Source organism: Equus przewalskii, chromosome 22, assembly GCF_037783145.1.
Source record: "Equus przewalskii isolate Varuska chromosome 22, EquPr2, whole genome shotgun sequence".
Taxonomy (NCBI): domain Eukaryota; kingdom Metazoa; phylum Chordata; class Mammalia; order Perissodactyla; family Equidae; genus Equus; species Equus przewalskii.
In genome coordinates this window covers 16,282,404-16,305,286 of record NC_091852.1, presented here as the reverse complement: position 1 = coordinate 16,305,286, position 22,883 = coordinate 16,282,404, and the positions used below count along the sequence as shown (strand labels likewise).

The 22,883-nt window shown below is 38.0% G+C and overlaps 1 protein-coding gene across 1 annotated transcript in view; it reads left to right on the top strand.

The window, feature by feature from the left end:
- Positions 1 to 1,923: 1,923 nt before the first annotated feature.
- TRPM6 (transient receptor potential cation channel subfamily M member 6) overlaps positions 1,924 to 22,883 on the top strand; it is a 165,573-nt gene continuing 144,613 nt past the window's right edge. Inside the window, exon 1 of the mRNA XM_008531410.2 lies at positions 1,924 to 2,138. Coding sequence (XP_008529632.2) covers positions 2,130 to 2,138 — 9 coding nt within the window. The 5' untranslated portion in view covers positions 1,924 to 2,129. The remainder of the gene's footprint in view (positions 2,139 to 22,883) is intronic.

Sequence of the window (22,883 nt, the reverse complement as noted above, 5' to 3'; positions counted from 1 at the left end):
TTTCAGTCCAGCTCTAGAGTCTACTTCACAAGCCCACCCCTGCAGACTACATAGTTTTTTTGTTTTTTTGGTGAAGAAGACTGTCCCTGACCTAACAGCTGTGCCAACCTTCCTCTATTTTTACATGTGGTATGCTGCCACAGCATGGCTTGATGAGTGGTGTGTATGTCTATGCCTGGGATCTGAACTCCACTGAAGCGGAGCGTGCAAACAACTGCTATGCCACAGGGCTGGCCCCAGGAGACTACATATTTTTAATACTTCTCTGTGGCCCTGGTTCTTGTCCTTGTCTGTGTGTGTCATTGGCCTATTCAGTTAAGCATCTGATGAATCCTAATAGCATTTTCCCCAGAAAAATGCACACAGTTGTAAATTTAACATACAATTCAGGGTGTTCACAGAACCCCTAGTTCTTAAAATCTAGGTTAAGAACCTCAGTTCTGGAAATTTTTTGTTTTTTGTTTTTTTCTGTTGCTTGTGGACACCATCCTTTTGAGTAACTGAATAATAATGGCAAATGATTATCCAGTGCTACTCTGTGCCAGGCACTCTTATAATGATAAACAATGAAAATGATTTAAAGCTCGTGTGTGTGTGTATGTGTGTGTGTGTATATGTGGCATTTTTCTCCAACTTCCTATCTGTTTGTTGTGGTCCAACAAAAGGAAGTGAGGGAGTACTAGTTAAGACTGAAGTGCTCAACATTTTAGGCACGCAAAGAATATTTGAAATTCACTTAGAGCGCTTGTTAAATTTCAGAGACAGAAGCAATATATGAGTGCGGAGGGAGAAACTAGTTGAATTTATTTAGAATAGGTTTAGAGCATTGTAACAGTTCAAACTTGCTTTCTTTGGTCGTAGTGGGGTGGGGAGATGCAATTGAGTTTCTAAAATGAACTTGGCAATTCATGGAAAAACCTCAGGAAGGGTGATAAGAACTCTGAGTTATTAGTCTGCTTCTAAATCAGCAATCTAAGGGCTATGAGGAAAGTCAAGTTTATGGCATAATAAACATGACTGACAACTAGCTCTTAAACTCTTACACAGCAATGTATTTGATACCCAGTGTTGACTTTCCTCAGCCATTTGACAGGAAATGCACAATCTACTTTGCCCTGTTGGTGGAGTAGAATTCCATGGTATGGCCTAAGAGAAGCCATGAGTTTGCAATATCATTTCAGGCTCCTGTTCACAAGACACTGCACAGAAGTTTATCTAAATAAATCTGCCATTTCTTTCTCATACCTGGATGAGATGTTTGTTTTTTACTTCTGGTAGAAGCGTGTATGAAGGACTGACCATGTAGTAGTTGCTCTTTATGACAATCATTTAAAGGAAAAAAAAATCCTTTTGACTTTCTACAGCCCCCAAGTTATGTACACCTGATAGTTTTCTTCCAATTTTCCGTGACCCTGATTTCCAGAAGAATGGGAACTGGCAGTTAATTTGAAAGGGCACTTAAGTTTTTAGACTCAAGCATGGTTGAGAAGAGAACAAGGCTGAGGGAACCCAGAGCTCCTGCTAAGGTTACTTATAAAACTTTGGAATTTTAAGGAAAAGGGTCTAATTAATAATCCATTTTTTAAGGTGGGGCACAGAAATGAAAAGTGAAAATACAACCTTTTATAACAATAGTTGAGTAAAAATAACCACTAATGAAGTTGGCAGAGGTTCTAAGTACATTTTTATTTAAAATAACCAAACCCTGAAGTTGAATTCAGCACGGTGAATCTCCGCTCGGGACAGTGTATTCAGAACACACACAGCCCAGGATTGATAAGGTTCCCTCAGCCAATTTCCTGCAGCTGGAGAGCTCAAGCAGATGACGACTACGAAGATGACGACAGGAGTGTTAATCATTTCCCGACCAGGCAATGTTAGTCACAAGTTCCTGCTAAGAGTGAAATCACCCCTCTGGTTTAAAAACAGCTAAAAACTTTTACTCAGTTCACATTGCAATTTCTCCCTTTTGGGTTAAGCACATGGAAATTTGTTCGGCAAGTCTTTTCACGGCTCTATTTTCATTAGTTGCTCCACAAGCTGGGGTTTATCTGATTGTGTGGTGGATGGAAATTTCAGGATAGAATTCAATGGCTGAAGGCTGAGTGAAGTTCCCCCTGGCTGTGGTTATGAAGAGGGTAAGCGGATGAACCTCTTTGCTGCTCCTCTGTTTGTTTTCTCTTATGCTCGATTTTACACACCATGAAATGCAAAAGTCATAACCTTGCAATTATAGTTAACCATTTAGATTTGCTTGATGATTCTTTTTAGGTGATCACGGGACAAAACCAAGACATTAAAACACACAATGAAGTGTGCATGCCAAAAAAAATTGCTTCAGGGGCTGGCCCCCATGGCTGAGTGGTTAAGTTCTTGTGCTCCGCTTTGGCAGCCCAGGGTTTCGCCGGTTCGGATCCTGGGCATGGACATGGCACTGCTCATTTGGCCACGTTGAGGTGGCGTCCCACATACCACAACTAGGAGTCACAACTAAAATATACAACTATGTACTTGGGGGATTTGGGGAGAAAAAGCAGGAAAAAAAAAAAGATTGGCAACAGTTGTTAGCTCGGGTGCCAATCTTTAAAAAAAAATGAAGATTGGCAACAGTTGTTAGCTTGGGTGCTAATCTTTAGAAAAAAAAATTGCTTCAGTTTCCTCCTGAAAAACATAATTTTTATTAATTAACCAGCTTGTTTAGTTTATTGAACTGTTGTTGAAATGTCTTTCCACATTGATGAAATGTTGGACTGTTTAGTAAACAGACTGTAGACAATTTTGTATGAATGAAAAGACATAAATAATTTTGATTATTGGAAATAGCCAAGGTGGGAACTGGATGGAACGTTTGGAGGCTGACTCCAAATGTCAAATAATTCTGGTTCTAATAGAAATATTGTTTTATGGCTGCATGTTTCTATTCAGCAAAGTGATCTTTTTCTTGTTTCTTGAAACCCATTTAAAGTAGTCATAACAGTTTTATAAGTGAAACCTATATTGATATTTCAATTATTGTCTTTCCTGACAAGGGAAATGATATTTGGGTATAATAAAAAGACTTTGATTAGAAGAGTAATGACTCTGTTCTTCCCCATTTCAGTGTAGTGACCTGGTGACCTTTGATTTCAAGAAAAATATAGATATCCCTTCTTTGAGTCCCAGAACAGTCCTGGGTACCTAAAGGACTTTGTGGAAATAGCTATTGATTATTTATCTGTTTTTTAGCCTACACTTTTATTAGTGGATTTTAGAAGATATTTCCTATCTCTTGTGTAAAATCTTTTCAAGTGCTCAATGATGAATCAAAAAGGAAATTTAAGATAGGGTCTTTAGCTGAAAGGAATTTAATTCACATCTTTCCCACTATGAATCAAACCATTCCATTTTGGAGAACTTTAACACTTCTGAGTTTGAAAAATTACAGAGATGACACGTTTTTTACCACAAAACTGTTCATCATTGTGAGAACTTGGAAACAACAAAATGTCAATGAACAGGATAGTGGTTAAATACAATAGAATACCACAGAACCGATAAAGGAGAATGAGGTGCATCTGTAGTTATTAATATGAAACCAGTCCAAGTTATAGTGCTAAGGAAAAAAAGCAAGTTTCAAAAAATAGTAAGTTAGTAAGTTTAGTTTATTATTACTTTTTTGTAAAAACAAATAAATACCAGTATCTGCATTTACAATATCTGTAGGAATGTTTGCCAAACCATTTACAGTGCCCATTTTTGGGGGCTGAATGAGAAAGTTTACTTTATTCTTTGTAGATACCAGACACTTTGTAGACACTAGAATGTAATTGGTAGGGACATTGTTTTATTTACTGCTAAAACCTCAGCGAGTATAATATTGTTTAGCATGTAACAGGTGTGCAATAGTGTTGAATGAATGAATGAAGAAATTTCTGTAATATTTAATGTTTTAAAAATTATTATGGTTAATCTGTAAGCAGATAAAATCCACAAAATATCTTATTTTTTTAAGTAAAAACAAGATTTAGAACAACTTTCAAAGCCTTTACTCTTTCTCCCTCTTATGTTACCTCTTCTTCTTTCCCACTTTTTGCAACACTTTCCTTCCCTTTTCTAGCCAATTTTGGTTCAAAAGGAAATGAAAATGTTATGGAGCCTGCACTCCCTTCAGATTTTCTGCCTGGACATTTTGTTTGGTGTTTCATGTCCATCCTCAGGAACCCTGGCATCTGACATCCAGATTGCTGCCTATCTCTCTGTGCATGCCATCATTCCAATTTGATGGCAGACCCTGGAGAATACAGACCTTGTCTTATGATCCTTTCTGCCCTCAAACACCTAGCACAGGGCCTCACACATAGTAGGGGGATGGTTTTGTTGCTGGGTATTTTTCCACAAACATCTGTGCAGTTCTTAATAATGACATACTACTGTAATCCCTTCTCCTAGAGTAAGCATCATATCCAACAGGCATTCAGTACATGTTTGTTGAATGAATGATTGGGGCTTGACTGGCACATCATCTCTGTGTATACAGGTGATGGGATTTGGTGCTGAGGGAGATGAGAGGAGGCTGTGTCAGTTTGGGATCCTTTTGGTTGCCCATGACAGAACACCTGATTAAAATTGGCAGAAGCAGAAGCAAAAGAGAATTAATTTATTGGCTCACATAGCAGTTTAATGGCGCACCTGGCTTGAGAAATACCTAGGCACTGTGGCTCAAAATGATCTCTCCTTGTCTGTCTGTTTCTCTCTTATTCTGTTCTCAGACAGGCTTTCTCTTTGAGGTTGTCAAATAGCTGCCAGGATCTCCAGGAACTATATTCTTTCAGATTCCAATCCAGCAGGAAAAAGTGAGCATCTTTCAGCAGTCCTAGAAAACTAAATCACAACACTCAGAGTGGACCAACACAAACTGTAGCTGGGAGGGTTCATTTACTGATTTCATGAGCTTCTAGGGCCAGGGAGGAAGCCTCAAGCAGGCCAAGTGGACTGAGGGCCAGGAGAGGTGGATCCCCAAATAAACATCAAGGCTGTTGCCATGAGAAAGGAGAATGGATGCCTGATAGTTAAATAACAAATGTCAAACACAAAGGAAGATGATTATTTCATTCTTTTCTACTCTCTGTAACATAAATTTATCAAATATGAGTAAGTAACAGATGCAAGAATCAATCAACTCTAGCTCTATAAGGATGTGTATAGAGGTACTAATGGTTAAAGAGGAGGCAGATGGAAAGATGGAAGGAGGGGGCTATCTGAGTTGATTGAAGCCAGAGTCCTAGTCTAGAGCAATGACTCTCAAATTTTCTCCATACCGAAATTATCTGGGGATAATTCTGATGCCCAGGCCACTCTTTATCATACTTATATCAATTATTTAGTGTTGGAACACAGGCATCAGTACTTTTAGGCTCCAAGGTAAGATTGTGATATGGCCAAGTTTGAGAAGTGGTGATCAGGAGAGATATCAGGGAGGATTTAGAATAGTTTAAAAGGTACCTGAAACTGGGCCTTGGATATAAGAGATCCTCAATAAATATCTGGTAATTTGATTTGAACAAAGAAAAGAACGTGACTGAGCAAAGAGGGGGATATTTGTGGACTGTCTGCTGTGTGCTGGGCATCATATTCAGTTCTCAGTATACATTTCGCACTTGATCTTCACAGTCAGGATTTTGAAAAAAACAAACTTCATTACAGTGAGGAAACAGAGGTTCAAGAAAACTAAAATAACTTGCCGAAAAGCCAACCAATGAGTAAAACAGGCCTGCTTGCCTCTAAATTGCATACTCTTTCACAGTGCCACAATCGCAGATGTCAGGCATGGGTTTAAAGGGAAGCTCAGATGTTCTGTATACCAACTAAATTTACCTGATTGAAGAATAGAGAACGGACCAAGCATGGAGGCAGTCTTGAAAAATTGACAGAAGTAGCATCATCTGCAGCATGGGTTAGCAAACTAGGGCCGGTGGGCCAAATCCAGCCCACTGCCTGTTTTTTAAAATAAAACTTTATTGGAACACAGGCACATTCATTTGTTTACGTATTGTCTATAATACGTAACTACGTGCACTACGGTGGTAGAGCTGAGTGGTTGTGACAGATACTATATGGCTTGTAAAACTTCACAGAATCAGTTTACTGACCTGTAAGCTAGAGTTTGTGTATTTATGTGATCAGAAGTTCTGAGAGGGATGAGATTGCCATTATCAGTCCAGGAGTAATGATAATTCTTGTGGCTGTATGAGTAGGATTCTCCAAGCATCTACAAAGAGCATCTACACTCTGAGCTAGGTTGCAATACAGTGCAATAAATTCTACGCTGAAAAATAGAATACCAAAATATGATAACGTCTCTTTCTGTCTCTAGGCTACAGGAGGGCAGGCTTTGATTCTGTTTCTTATTCATCAATGTGGGCTTAGCCCCTGGCAGAGTGCCCAGCAGGCAGTAGGGGATCACAAAGCATTTGATGAATGAACTAATGATCAATTAATGTGGTAGAGGTAAGCATAGGAGCCAGGGGAACATACCTAACCCATACTCTCATGGGATGAGGTCAGGTTCTGAAGCTGCAGAAGTAGAAGAAGCAAAAGGAGAAAAGGCTGCAAGAGGGGACACCAGCAAAGAGGGAGGGGGGTCGTAGTAGGAATTCAATGGACCTGTCTGGGATAAGGTCTACCCCCGTGGGACTGGACAAAAGAGAACTGTGATCCTGAGCAGTATTTGATGGGAGGTTTGATATGAAATGTAACATAAAAAATCTATTCAACTCCCCACTTGAAAATCTCCAGAAGCTTCCTGCTGCCTACAGGATAAAATCATGATTCCTTGGTGAGGCCTTTGAGTCCTCTCTAATTTGTTGTCTGCTGATTCAGTCTTACTGCCCTTACTTCCTTACCTCACTTCCCACTGTCTAGTTTATGCTTTCTGATTGTGCTTTGTTCACTCTTAACTCTGTGCTTTGTGAAAAGATAGGTCCCCTCCTTGAGATGCTCTATCCTCTCCCTCTACACTACTCATTTCGTAAGACCCAATGCAACTATGACCCTTTTGACAGACTTCCCCGCCCACCCCAATCCTCACTGATGTCTCTTCTCTGGATTCCATCACATGTTAACATCTACCTCTCACTTTTAGGCACTAAGTCAGTGCTGCCTGGGACTGTTTTGAATAGTTTCGTGAGTTAATGCTTTGCATCTCTATCAAAGTTCCAACAACATTTTTCATGGAAATAGAACATAGTATCCTAAAATTTATGTGGAACAACAATAGACTCCAAACAGCCAAAGGATTCCTGAGAAAAAAGAACAAAGCTGGAGGTATCACACTCCCTGATTTCAAAATATACTACAAAGCCATAGTTACCAAAACAGCATGGTACTGGGACAAAAACAGACACATAGATCAATGGAACCGAATCGAGAGCCCAGAAATAAACCCACACATTTATCAACAGTTAATATTTGACAAGGGAGCCAAGAGCATACAATGGAGAAAGGAGAGTATCTTCAAGAAATGGTGGGAAAACTGGACAGCCACATGCTAAAGAATGAAAGTAGACCATTCCTTTACACCATGCACAAAAATCAACTCAAAATTGATTACAGACTTGAATGTAAGACCCAAAACCATGAAACTTCTAGAAGAAAACATAGGCAGTATGCTCTTTAACATTAGTCTTAGCAGCATATTTTCAAGTACCGTGTCTGACCCAGCAAGGGAAACAAAAGAAAAAATAAACAAATGGGACTACATCAAACTCCCAAGCTTCTGCATAGCAAAGGAAACCATCAACAAAATGAAAAGACAACCTAACAATTGGGAGAAGATATTTGCAAACAACAAAAAACAACAACCCAATTTAAAAATGGGCAAAAGATCTGAACAGAGATTTCTCCAAAGAAGATATATGGATGGCCAACAGGCATACGAAAAGATGTTCAACATCATTAGCTATTAGGGAAACTCAAATCAAAACTACAATGAAATACCGCCTCACTCTGGTCAGAATGGTTATAATTAACAAGACAGGAAACAACAAGTGTTGGAGAGGATGTGGAGAGAAGGGAACCCTCGTACACTGCTAGTGGGAGTGCAAACTGGTGCAACCACTATGGAAAGCAGTATGGAGTATCCTCAGGAAATTAAAAATAGATCTTCCATATGATCCAGCTATTCCACTGCTGGGTATTTATCCAAAGAACTTGAAAACACAAATGCATAAAGGTACATGCACTTCTATGTTCATTGCAGCATTATTCACAATAGCTAAGACTTGGAGGCAACGTAGGTGCCCATCAAGGGAGGAATGGATAAAGAGATGTGGTATATATACACAATGGAATATTACTCAGCCATAAGAAATGATGAAATCTGGCCATTTGTGACAACATGGTTGGACCTTGAGCGTATTATGCTAAGTGAAATAAGTCAGAGGGAGAAAGTCAAATACCATATGATCTCACTCATAAGTAGAAGATAGAAACAATGACAAACAAACACATAGCAACAGAGATTGGATTGGTGGTTACCACAGGGGAAGGGGGGAGTGGGGAGGGCAAAAGGAGAGATTAGGCTCACATGTGTGGTGATGGACCATAGTTTTTGGGTGGTGAAAATGATATAATCTACACAGAATTCGAAATATATTACTGTGTACATCTGAAAGCTATATAAAAAAAGAAAGGAAATTAAAATTAAATCCCAAAATAAAAATGTATATGACCTGAGAAAAATAAAGTTTAAAAAAATAAATAAAAGAGAGAAAATAAGGATCAGAAAAATATCCTTATAGAATATGAAACTATGCCAGAAAAACAGGATTCAAAATAATGCAATCATGTAAACATGATTAAAAATAATGTAATGATTAAAAATGGTAACTATTTCAAAACAAACTAATAGACAATAAGACGTGAATGAGCAATATGAATCAGAAATAGAAAAATTCAGAAATGTGATGACAGAATTCAAGGTTTAGAATAAAACAAAAGATATTTCTTTAAATGACTAAACTAGAAGATACAAAAGAGTAAATAAACACAGCAAATAATGCCTTAATAAAGACAGAAAAATACTAAGAAAGAATAAAAATAGAAAAGGAGAAGAAAAATTGGAAAAAAATTGAGAAAAAGCACAAGTATTGGAGATAGATAAAGATAATCCAACATAGGGGTCATAAGAGTCCCTGAAGAAGAAAAATAAGTAAGAAAACAGAATATTAAAAAATATAATTAAAAAATATTCCCTGAAATAAAAAGATTTGAAACATGTATTGAAACAGCACATTGTATATCTGAGGACCTTGACCTAGAATAACTATGACTAAGATGTATTCTGGTAAACTTGCTGAACTTTAAAGAAAGAAAAAAAAATCCTTGGTCATCTAGGAAGATAATAGCATGTGATATATAAGAGAAAGAAGATCATTTATCATCAGACATTTTCACAGCAATAACCTATGCCAGAACAAAGTGAAGTAACATATTTCAGATACTCAGTGAAAGAAAATATGACCTGAGGATTTTATATCCAACAAAATTGACCTTCACATATAAAAGGCATAAGCTGTTAGGACTCAGAGGACAAGGCTGCAAGGACTCAGAGAATATTATTTTTTTGAGCGTTTCTTGAGTAATCTATTAAAGAACAACTTATCAACCAAAATCATGAGAGACATCATTATAAGTACTGGTAGTAGACATTAAATATATTATATGGTTACTTGTAGAACTAACACTAAATGAGTATTAAAAAGGGACAGTATAGTAAGTAATAGCTACATGATCTGAGAATGTAGATGTGACACAACTATTTAAAAAGGGGGAGAATTATGGTAGCGTGTGCAAAAGCTTTTCAGACAGTTTTCAGAAATCATAATGATTGGAATTGCTTTCTGAGACTGTTGTGTGTCATGTCGGATAAAGCAAATGACTGAATCAATGGATATTGAATTTTCTCGCCTCTGTCCTTAAGAAACAGGATTCTTTGTGTAGTTGAAAAGAGTCAGATTTAATATTTAAAAAGTTAAATAAAAATCTTTAATTCTGAATTTCAATTGGAAATTTCAGTATGACCTGACAAGATATTTTGTCTCTCTACTGAAAAGGACTAGAAATTATGACTGACCAAGCACACATGGCACCCAGACTGTGGCCTTTCTCAAGACCATTCCCAATAAATAAACTAGGACTTCTTGGAGAAATTGCTAATTCTAATTTTGGAGCAAGAATTGTATAAGAAAACCCTGGGATATCTTCACATATTAGACAGCAAAGAAGCTATTAAAGACTACTAAGATTATCTCAAATAACTTAGGACACAATTTGAAGAGGCCCCCACTGACCAAAGGTGAGACAAACTGAGTTTCAGTAACAATAAGTAATGCAATGGATTGTAAATTAGTTATCTATTGCTGTCTAACAAATTGCCCCAAAACTTTACTTAAAGCCAGACACATTTATTATATCACATAGTTTGTGAGAGTCAGGAATCCAAGAGCAGCTTAACTGACGGTTCTGTCTCAGGGTCCTGGGATTGCAGTCAAGCTGTTCACTGGGGATGTGTTCATTTGAATCTAGGTGTGGAATCTCCACTTTGAAACTCACTCATATGGCTCTTGGCAGGAGGCTTCAGTTCCTCACCATGTGGGCCTCTCCATAGGGCTGCTTACAGCGTGGCTTCCCCCACAGTGGGTGTAGTGAGACAATGAGAGCAGTCCAGTGAGTGAGCGCCAAGGATGGAAGCTGCAGACTTTTATAACCTAATTTCAGAAGTGACATAACATCACTTCTGCTGTAGTTTATTGGTTACACAGACCAACACTTGTACGAGGTGGGAGGGGACTATAAAAGGGTATGAATACCAGGAGGCAGGGATCATTGGGGGCCATCTTGGACTCTGGCTTCCACAGCCTGAAACCCATCAGATATGCTTAAATCCACGAGTTCACAATAAAATTTTTTTTTAAATCAAAAAACAAACTGGTTGATCTCCATTTGAGGATGAGAGAGAACCATAAATTATCTTGAAAACTGAGGAAATGAAAGAATCACACTTTTCCTATATGAACTGTAGCGTTTGAGTAACCAAAGAGTAGATGAGTGAAAGATTCTTCTTACGAAATTATTTCAGCTAATAAAAATGAAATGATAGGATTGGACTTTTACCATATTGTGACTCTCAATAAATTAATAAATCTAGTCATTGAACATGAAATGCTGCTGACAATGAAGAATAGAAATAAGACGTTATGTATCATCTGATGAAAGAACACACCACCACCTAGATCTTGCTGAAGGGACTGAACCTGAGTCTGATCAAGCCTCTGGATTCTGCTATCAATTTGCAGGAAAAGTGACAGGAGGAACATGTTGAACTATACTGCAAGTGTGCAATCAGCAAAATCCAGCTGGAGGAAATCTCTATAGGCCAAGTGGCCTAGGTTATTCAATATAAAAAGTGTAAGGAAGGAAAGGAATGGAGGGTGAACATTACAAGAAACATCAAAGATCAATTTTTTTAAAAAATGGGCAAGACTAACTACAGCAGCTAGGAATGTATACTTGGCTGATAAAATTTATAAGGAAATGCAAGAAAGTTATCATAAGCCACGATAGTGGAAGGAAATGATTACTATAAAAGTCCAGAGAGTAGTTACTTTTGGAGGAGGGGACAGGACTGTGATCGAGATGGAGCACATGGAGAGGCTTCTGGATGGCTGGCAAAGTTTTATTTCTTGACCTGGTAGGTAGTTACGAGAGCGTCTACCTTACAATAATTCGCTAGGACGTTAATTTGTTTTATGTGTTTTTTTCTTTATCTATTTTATTTTATAATAAAAAGATTAAAAAAAAATTTCTGAAGATAATACATGAATGTAGTAAAATATTCAAACTGTGGAAAATTTATATGATGAAAAGTCAGCCTTCTTTCCAACTCATCTGCCCATCCTTGAGTTTTCTTCCCCAGAGGTAGCCACTGTCACTTCTTGTGTATCCCCATCCAGAGAGATTTCACGCATATTACCTCTCACACACACACATGTGTGTATTATATATGTATATAGATTTAGCTGTGTGTATGTAATTTATATATAAATGTATATAAAGTCCCCTGTCTCATTTTAAAAGCATAAATGGCAGAATTAGAATACCATGCACATATTCTGATCTTTGTTTCTTCACTAAATATTCCCTAAATATTTTGTAGATTATTCTCTATCACATAGAGCCAAAGTCAGTCCCTCTTTCGAGGCTGCAACCAATATATTTTAATATGTAAATAGCAGTTTAAATAGGCAGGTACCTTTTCTAAGAATACACTCTATTAAGTGAGTGGATATGTTTGTAATTTCTCAATCTGGAGATACTGTTCATATTGATTTTGAAGGTACACATTTTTCATAAAATTTTAAATTTATCTGTCCCTTTTTTTCACCCAAGTTTTCAGCTTAAATGAACCTGCTCACCCTTTGATTCAGACAAGATTACCTGGGGGATGGGTGGATTGTAGAGTTAGTAACGTGCTTCTTCAGCATTGTCCGCAGTGAACTTTCAGAGGTATTTTATGGCAAGTGTTAGAAAAACACACTTGTGACTAACCTTTGTGCTTCTCAGTTGATAACTGCCTGTTTATGGTGATAACTGGGAGTAAAGGAAACAGATATACAGGCTTTTACAGCTTTTAAACTCTAATCTTGAGCTAGTAAATGTTTTCTTGGCACTAAATTATATTCTGCTAAAAAAAAGAAAACTTGGTCAAGTGTTTTAACTATCTCTTTATTTCCTTTAATATTTCTGACTTTTTCAGTCACTTACATAGTATTTATTGAGTACCTACCTTGCAGTTAGCAGTGGGGTGCCTTGGGGTACCAAGGAAGAAGGTACGAAGACAGCTTACAATCTTCCTGGGGATTCACGACATATACACACATGAAACAGCTAGTGAAAGAGACAGTATGACATATGTGTGTCTAAGTCACAACATATGTAAACATATGTAAATATATCAATACATATGTAAATATACATGTATGCTAAGTGGTGTGGCACAGATAATTAGAAAACAGGCAAGATACAGTATGGAAATTATGTGAAGGGACAATAAGCTAAAGAGATTGGAAGGTGATGGGTATCTGGGTTGTCAGACAAGACTGTGTGCTGCAGAAAGTTCTAGAGCTGAGTTTTTCTTTTCCTTTTGAGATAATTATAGACTCACAGGAAATAGCAAAAATAGTACAAAGAGATCCCATGTATCCTTCATGCAGCTTCCCCCAGTGGCAACATCTTACATAACTACCAATATAGTATCAAAACCAGCATACAGACCTTCCTCGATTTATGATGGGGTTAGGTCCTGATAAACGCATTGTAAGTTGAAAATATCTTAAGTTGAAAACACATTTAATACACCTGACCTGCCGAACATCACAGCTTAGCCTAACCTACCTTAAACGTGCTCAGAATGCTTACATTAGCCTACAGTTGGGCAAAATCATCTAACACAAAGCCTATTTTATAATACAGCATTGAATATCTCGTATAATTAATTGAACACTGTACTGGAAGTGAAAAGCAGAATGGTTGTGTGGGTACAGAATGGTTGTCAGTGTATCAGTTATTTACCCTCGTGATCACATGGCTGACTGGGAGCTGTGGCTCACTGCTGCTGCCCAGCATCATGAGAGAATATCATACTGCATATCATCAGTCTGGGAGAAGATCGACATTCAGAATTCAAAGTCCGATTTCTACTGAAAGCGTATGGCTTTTGCACCGTCGTAAAGTCGATAAATTGTAAGTCGAACCATCCTTAAGTTAGGGACCATCTGTATTGACATGGGAACAATCTCCAGATCTTTTTCAGATTTCACCAGTTTTACACGCAAACACTTCTGTGGAGCTGACTCTTGATAAATAAGTTCAATAGACAAAAAAGAGGGATGAGGAAAACTTAGAGATAAGCAAACCCTCACAGGGCAGTTACTTTGAAGAATTGTCCTCTTTCCTTGTTCTTCCAACTCTTACCCATTCCACATCATCGTATGTAAGTGAGCCACACTGCTCTCCTCCCCAGGGGTTGACTCATTACCTCCTCTTCACAAATGTTACCCAAGCACTTACTCCTCTTCTCTTGTTCTGGTGATCCAAACACAGACAGTCTCTGTCCTAGAAATCATTTGTTTTCTGTAAGTTAGTTTTTAAACAAGTAGTTTGGGACCCAGAACAGGTTTTCGCATGTAAACAGAGGTACATAGGTTAGGGATTCCTTAGCCTATCTCTAGGCCTATGTAACTAATCTCTGTACAGAGCAATATTTATCATTGCTGTACCTGGTGGTGCTGGTGGGGTTTCTGGAAGTTAGGGAGGAGGATTCTCTGCTGTGTCAGACAGACTCTTATCTTAATAGGTACCATTCTATTGCTACAAACTGCCACTGCGTACAGTGGGTAATATTGAAGGAAAAGCCCTTTTTTGATACTTTTAATTACACAAGATAAAATGGTTCCTAATTCAAGTGTTCACCTGCTTAACTATCAGTTCTTTAAGAGATTACATAGGAAGTGCAAGACAGAGAGCTGATGAGAACTAGGTAGAGAGATACTGAAAGGAGAGCTTCTAGAAGGAAATACACCAGAATAATATAATGGTTATCTCTGAGAAGTGGAATTACCAGAGATTCATTCTTCATAGTCTCCCCCAACTCCTCAGTCTCTCTCTTGTTTTCCCTGTACCTTTCTGAAATCTCCAAATTTTCTATAACTAGGATTATTGCTTTTATAATCAGAAAAATTACAGTGCTTCTGGAATGAAAGAGGTGCATGAAGCTTTTGAAACAATTCCTAGTGTGGTTGGAAGAAGAGGAGGTAGAATATGGAGCAAAGTCCTCCTTAAGGTGGAGGTGAGGAGGTTTCTAGGTCCAGCAGCATCGGTAGGAGCCTTCCCACTGCACACGGGTACAGAGGATTCAGAACTTTACAGAGGAGAGGGATCCACGCACAGAAGCCACCCTTTCCTTGGTTTCCCCAACAATATATAAAGCCACCACTGACACCTTCATACAGGGTCCTGCCAGAGTCAAGAAAGGAGCCCACTTCTTTCTGGGCCACAAGTCCCTTACGGCCTGGGTTTGCATCACCATTCTGGAAGAAGTTATACTGAAAACCTTGCACTTTCGTTTAGGCAATGTTGACAAATATTGGCTTTCCTAGTTCTTGAATTAAACCTGCCATCAGTAAGTGCTCATCCTCAACAGAGGGAGAAAGAAGGGCAGTATCCAGATGTCTTTGAGTAATATCTTACTGAAGTACTTTTGTTTTCCTGGGTGGCCCTGATACTGTTTTTGGTCCCATGATCATGATCACAGATCCTTTTCTATTTCCACACAGAGCTTCAAACAGCAGTGACTGGGCTTCCTGGATCCTCTCTGTGCTGTCCTAGCTGGGAGTTTAAGTCTATAAATACTCACACATGCTTATGCCATACCCTTTAGATATGGTTTACAGCCCACGTAAAAGTGTTTGTCTTCTAATCTCTGCTTATCTCAATGATGAGTTGCCTTATTTGCAGTAATCATCTTCTCTTGTGGTTTTGATTTCCATTATGCTATTATGACTTTCTAAAACATTTTATGGAAATATGATACTAATACATGTGCAATATATCTGGTTTCTCCCTGTAGATACAATCATGTTGACCTAAGCATACTAATGCCATAAAAAGCTAAAATGCTTCATCATGCATATTCTTCCTGCTTTTTTTTTTAAATGAGAATTCCTGAGCCCCATAAAATATAGATACTTAGCAATTTGCATCTATTTCTTGATAAGTTTTAAAGTAAAAGAGGGTAATTTGGAGCAAGTATGATACTTTATTGAAGAGTAAAGATAATAAAGCTCCTAATGGGGTTGAATAAACATTTCTTGCACGCTGGATCATGTAAATCTTTGGTGATGCAAAAACAAGAAAGAAGCAGTTCCTGTCTATAAGATGTGAAATCTAAAACAGTCAAAATAAAACAAAAATTGAAGAAAGCTTTTGGATGAATATCCCTTTTGTTATTGCAACGGGGGAGGTCTGTAATATGCAGAGATAGCAAAGTGATTGCGAAGAACCTCTCGGCTGAATTGAAGTGGGTTGTAAGAAGGATTGTGGGTGGTGTTAGAGGTAGGATGACTATATAAACATGGACCCTTTTGAAAATAAAAGAGGGTGCTATTAATATTTACGCTTGTGCAAGAGGCATAATCTGGGCCTATTTTAGGGCAACAGGGAGTTATGGTGCCCCTCATTCAAAGATGGGATTTAGGAGAATTTCCATGAATCTAAGTGGTAGGGAAGTCTGTTAGTTTGCTAGGGCTGCAATAAATGGTTGGCTGAAACAGTGGAAATTTTATTGTCTTGCAGTTCTGGAAGTTAGAAGTCCAAAGTCAAGGTGTCAGCAGGGTTGGTTCCTTCTGGGGGCTGTGAGGGAAGGATCTCTTCCAGGCCTCTCTCCTTGGCTTGTAGAAGGTTGTCTTCTCCCTGTGTCTTCACATCATCTCCCCTCTATGCATGTCTCTGTGTCCAAATTCCCCCTTTTTATAAGGACACTAGTCATATATTGGATTAGAGTCCATCCTAATGACCTCATTTTAACTTGATTAACTTTGTAAAAGCCCTGTCTCCAAATAAGGTCCCGTTCTGAAGTACTGGGGATTAGTAGAACAACATATCTTTTTTGGAGGGGGACACAGGTCTGCTAGTAAAGGGAGGGTGGTAGAAATTTGACAAGAGCACCACTAGAGATGTTACATCTGGATGGTTAGTGGGCACTATCTTCTTGGTACACATCATGATCAGGAAGCAATTCTATTATAGGCTTTAATAAGATGGGTTGGGGAGAATAAACAAAATGGGGGATCATTAGAGAAGTGACGACTTTTAGTTTGGGGGATTTCTAGTGTTCCAAGATTCCTCTTTCCAGGTGGGCCATAAAGATTGGACACTGGTGACAGAGGGGTCTTCAAGTGGCAGATGACTAGAGCATGTTGAGCTGTGGGATGCCATGTCTGGGAGGTGCCACAAATAGACTGGCCTATTTTTAGCACATCAGTTGATAATTCTCTGCTATGAGACCTGACTTTCTTTACTTATGAAATTAAAGCTACTTTTTCCTTCTCCCATCTCCACAGGGATTTTATGAATCATAGAATAATAAATATGATGAATTCTGAGCTCTGTAGAGGAATGGTCTTGAGTTAGTTTAAAGTGTTTATAGTGACAAAAGTTTTGGGGTATGTTCAAGAAATTGCATATAAAACTGACCATTTATACTTTCAAAATAGTATGCAGATGAAAAGGTAGGGAGAGGAAGATACGTTTGGCTTGGCTTAGCTATTAGGGGCTTAGATATAGAAACATCAGGCCTTCACGTATTTTCAAAGTACAATCCATGTCTTTGTGTTATTACTGTGAAAGGTCAGTGGGAAACTTTATACGTTATGATAATATGTAGATTTCATGCTGAAATTCACATAGAATTCTTTTCTTTTCTTTTCTTTTTTGAGGAAGATTAGCCCTGAGCTAACTACTGCCAATCCTCCTCTTTTTGCTGAGGAAGACTGGCCCTGAGCTAACACCCCTGCCCATCTTCCTCTACTTTATATGTGGGACTCCTACCATAGCATGGCTTTTGCCAAGCAGTACCGTGTCTGTACCTGGGATCTGAACTGGCGCACCCTGGGCCTCCGAGAAGTGGAACGTGAGCACTTAACTGCTGCGCCACCAGGCCGGCCCCTCATTTTTTTTGTTGCTCTTTCTTCATTTATCTTGATCTTCATACGTATAGATAAATAATGCACACACATTTTTTTGGCAAAGAAGAAATTGGTATCTTTGTTGTGTGTTCTGTTAAACAGATATAGCCAAAGCAAAATTATCCTAGACTATGATGTTAAGAAGCACCATGCTATTCAGTGTAGTACATGAATTATAAAACATTAAAAATAATTGTATTGGGCCTAAACTTGTGGCTCAAAGGGTCTGGGCAATGATTTAAATTCATATTTTATTAATCAGGAAGAATAATGATCAGAAAAAGTGTAATATGGGAATATAGGTAATCCTATAAGTCATTCCAAGGTATGTGGGGTCTTCATTTTTAATTAATTTTTTAAATTATTAAAAAATAAGACTACATTACAGAATACTTGGAAAAATTAAAAGAGACATTTCTTTCTAATTTTTTTCTTTTTTTCAGTTTTTGACAGTTGTACTCATATACTGCATATGATAGTCTAGCTCCCTTTTTTGGCTTTGCATAATCTTCGTTGTTAGACTTTTTCAACAGCTACATAATTGCCCATCTAATAATTTACTTAATTACTTCTCTAATAATAGACTTTAAGTGGATTTCTAATGTATTATGTTACATTTGATATGAATATCTTACTAAGTAAATTTGTATTACATGTAAGGGTTTCTTTGGGCAAGAGTTCTAGATGTGATCTTTCTGAGTCACAGGGTTATGAGGCCTTTTATGACAGCATTTTGTTCTTAGGTCAGTAAAATAGTCTCCGTTTTACAAGAGACTAAGATGGCTAAATAAATTTTGTAGTTGGATTGCAGCAATTCTAAATTTAATATCTAAACATAATGAACTTGTTTTTGTGTGTGTGTGTAAGTAAGATTGGCCCTGAGCTAACATTTGTTGCCAATCTTCCTCTTTTTGCTTGAGGAAAATTGTTGCCGAGCTAACATCTGTGCCAATCTTCCCCTATTTTATGTGGGAGGCTGCCACAGCATGGCTTGACAAGTGGTGCTAGGTCTGTGCTCGTGATCTGAACCCATGAACCCCGGGCCACCGAAGTGGAGTACATGAACTTAACCACTAGGCTACTGGGGTGCCCCCATGACCTTCTCTTAAAAAAGTTTGAGTTATTATACTTTCAAGAATACTACAGAAATGGTTGAGCATCTTTACCATCAAGTAAGTCACAGGCTATTTGTTTAGAGAAGGATGTAATCTAAAGATCTCATTAGCACCAGAAGCATGCAGATTCTTCTGCTGTGCAGATGAGCTGCTGTTCTGAAAGTTGGTTGGAAAAAGATGCCCAGGGTTTATAAATACTTTCACCAAAGTAAAGTTTAAAAAAATTAAATAATAGCAAAACAAAACCTCACTAGTAATTGGAAGTTGAGATTATTTTGGTTAGGAACTCTGATATGATGGAAACACCAGGCCCTTGGAGTCAGACAAACTGTCCTTGGATTCCAGCTGTGCCGTTCACTCAGTCTATGACTCTGGACAAGTTTTGACTTTTCAGAAACTCAATTATCCTATACAATGGTGGTTAATAATCTGTTAAATAAAAATAAGACATATAGCAAAGTGCCTAGCCCACAGTGGGTGCCCAATAGGTAATAATTTTTTCCCTTCTTTATTCTTGGCACACATTGAAAATGTAAAGAATATTTCAGGAGGAGTACTTAAAATATATAATTTAAAATACTTTTTAAAAGACTCATTTTAGTTCAAGGGACTCTATATATGATTTTTGTAACTCTCTGTGAGGGTATACTCATTTGAAAATAAAAAGTTAAAAAGAAAATGAAAAAGAAAAAAGACAGTGCTAGATAAGTGAGTCAGGTGTGGAGGGTTCCATTAGCTGGTTCCTTCTGGTGAAGTCACTTATTTTTCCTGTCTCTCAGTTTTCTCATCTGAAATGGAAAAGCACAGTTCCTTAAGCTACTAGAGTACTTGTTGCGAGGATGAAAAACTGTTGTTTGCCTTTTAGGGAGAACAGAATAGGTTAATCGTGTTTCTTTCAAGTAATTTAATCAAGAGGAAAGGGCTAAGGGTTAAAAATTTAGCATTGGGAGACATTTCCTGTCGAATATATATTCTTAATTCTGATACATACAAGTAATAAAAACCAAGTTCTGACTCAGACAGTCATCCAACTAAATTTTTAATAAGTGCTCATTATGTTCAAGGTGTGTTTAGAAAAAACAATGGACCTTTACAGCCACACAGACCTGTGTTCGAATTTTCATTGGCTTCACACTTGACTAGCTGTGAGACTGGTGATACTCACAGAGAAGATTTCTGACCCCCAGTGAATCCTCACAGAGATTTTGTAGAGAAAAAAATGGAGGAAAACAATGAGAGAGTAAACTATCTGAGTTATCTATTGCTACCCAACAAAGAACCTGCACATTTAGCGGCTTAAAATAACATCAGTTGATTATGTCTCATGATTCTGAGAGTTGGCTGGGTGGTTCTGAGGGTTGGCTGGTCTCACGTTATCTTTCTTCTCAGGATGGTGGTCTCAGGGCAGTGTTACAATAGGGGGAAGGACAAAACTGCAGAGCCACTCGAGGCTTAGGCTCAGGGACTTAAACCATGTCATTTTGGCCACATTTTATTGGCCACAAGTCCGGCTCAGATTAAGGTAATGGAGAAGAGGCTGAGCATCCGCATGGGAGGGCTGTTGCAGAGTCACATTACACAAAGTCACAGGGCGATGTGCTGCTGGGATGGGAGGAGTTTGTGGTCATTGAACAAGCTACTGTATCAACTGTGTTTGTTTTAAAGAAGCTGAAGAGACGGCACTTTGTTACAGGTGCTCAACCAACCTTAACGTCCCCTTTTTCTTCTCTTCAAGAATCATTCAAGGCTGAAAGTGAAGGTTCAGTTCAAAAGGAGTTTAGGCTCAGTGTTAATGTTTGTAATGCACACTTTTAAAGAGCCCCCATAGCTTCTTGAAGCTACCTATGTAGGTTCGCGGAACAATCTTGTGTGATAAGATGCCCAGTTAAATCTGGAGTTTGGACAAGCAACAAATAATTTTTTAGTATATCTTCCCCCTTGTTAACATTTGGCATATATTCTCCTAGAACTTTCCTGTGAATGTTCCAACTTACACATATATATTTTAAAAAATTGAATCATATTTACTTTTATTAGTTGCTGTTTTCCCTTTCCATGTCTGTATATTTAGGTCTAACTCATTGTTTGAAAAGCTGTGTGTTATTTCATGATATGGGCACACCATTTCATTTATTTAAACATCCACTGATGGCTGTTTGGATTATTAGCAATCTTTCTTCATTATGAAGAGTGCTACTACATATGTCCTTATATACATATCTTTGTGTTTTTCTGAAGTATGAAGTCCTAGGACTGGAATTGTGATGAAAAAGGATATGCCTTGAATCCAGACTGCTAAAGTGCCTTCAAAAAGAGTATCATTTGTTTTTTAAAGGGTATCATTTTAAACTCTCACCAAAAGTATTTGAGGGTTCCTATTTCTCCACCTTGCCAACCCTGAATATTCTAATTTTTGCTTATGTGACAGGAGAAATAATATTTTATAGCAAATAAAGAAACAAATTGGGAGCAAACTGCCACAGAAGCAGTAAATAAGAGAAAAATTTATTCAGCAAACAGGAGAAAATATACTGCTTCCTTTCAAAATTGATTTGTAGCAGTTTAGGAGAATGAATGGATGGAACTTGAACTCCACACTTTGGGTTTGAATAGGAAGGTCTGAAACCATTATATATGAATGGATTGGGAGAGTGGAATTTCTTCTCTCTTATTGGCAATCCACTTTTATCTGACTTCTTAAATGAATAACCCACACCTTTAAACTTCCCCCATTTATGGAATGCCCTCTAGGCTTATCATTGTTTCGGTTACCAACTTCAAAATACCCCTGCATGTATTGTGTTTCCTTTATGCTTCTGAAAGAAGAATGGTGGCAACCCAAAGTGAGGACCATGAACCAGAGATGATAATAAACCGTGATGGCCTGGGCAAGAGGTTTCCCATGGTGCCCTTTCTTCTTCTTGGTGCAAAGAAATAGAGCTGTTTATTTCTCATTTTTTGTACTGGGCTGTCCAGAAAGGCTGGGAAGTATTGGCGTGCAAATCTCCAGACCCTCACCCTGGTCCAATTAAAGGAAACCAAGCCAAAACCAAATCCAAGCTTGAAGCACTTTTCTTCAGGAGAAGAATGCATATACATATTAGAAACCACCACTTAGTGTCCTCCCATTACTGGGACTCATTAAGATCTTCATACATTAAAAAAAAAATGTTGTCGTAGTCATTTTTCTCTGTTGAAAAATCAGCTGTTCCCCTCCATTTTGAAATCATTAGGTTGGCTTTAAAAGTTGGAGCAGTATCTTAAAACCATGTTAGATTAGGAATAAAATGTTTACAATGTCCGGGGTAAAAGGGGAGTCTGACAAAGAAGAAAACGTAGAAGAAAAGGGAAGAGGAAGAAAGGAATAAGGGAGGGCAACAAATGAGAAAATAAAGCACTGTTTATGTTGACAAGTGTTACCAATGGTGCTCCAGGTACTATTTCATCTTTGATTGTTCCTCCTCCTACAAACTCCTCGCAGACTAGACAATGTCTCATTCATCTTTGTTTTCCCAGTGGCCAGCAGGATGCCTGACAGTCTGTGTTCAGGAAATATTTGTTGGCCTGAATCAAACCACACTAGACTACCAATGAACATTCTGAAATTTAAATTTCATAGCTAGCCTCTGGGCTTAGGTATATTTGTAGCCAGAAGATTTTTATAGACAAGCTTTTATGTTGATTGAGGCATTTGTGAAAGATACAGATTCCTGGACGCCACCCCAGAAATTCTGATACAAATGGTCTGGGTGGGGTGGGTGGGGTCTAGGAATCTGTACTTTCAACAAATGCCTCAGGTGTTTCTGATACAGCTTGGGAACCAAAAGCTGCTTGTAAACTATCACATCAGATGCCTTAAGCCCTGGAATTGCCCTGGTATTTTCCACTCTGCCATAAAGCTTGATCTGAAAAAAAAAATACAACCATCCTAACATGTAAATTTAGAGATTAAGACTAGAAGAGATTAAACTAGAAGAAGGTAGTCACA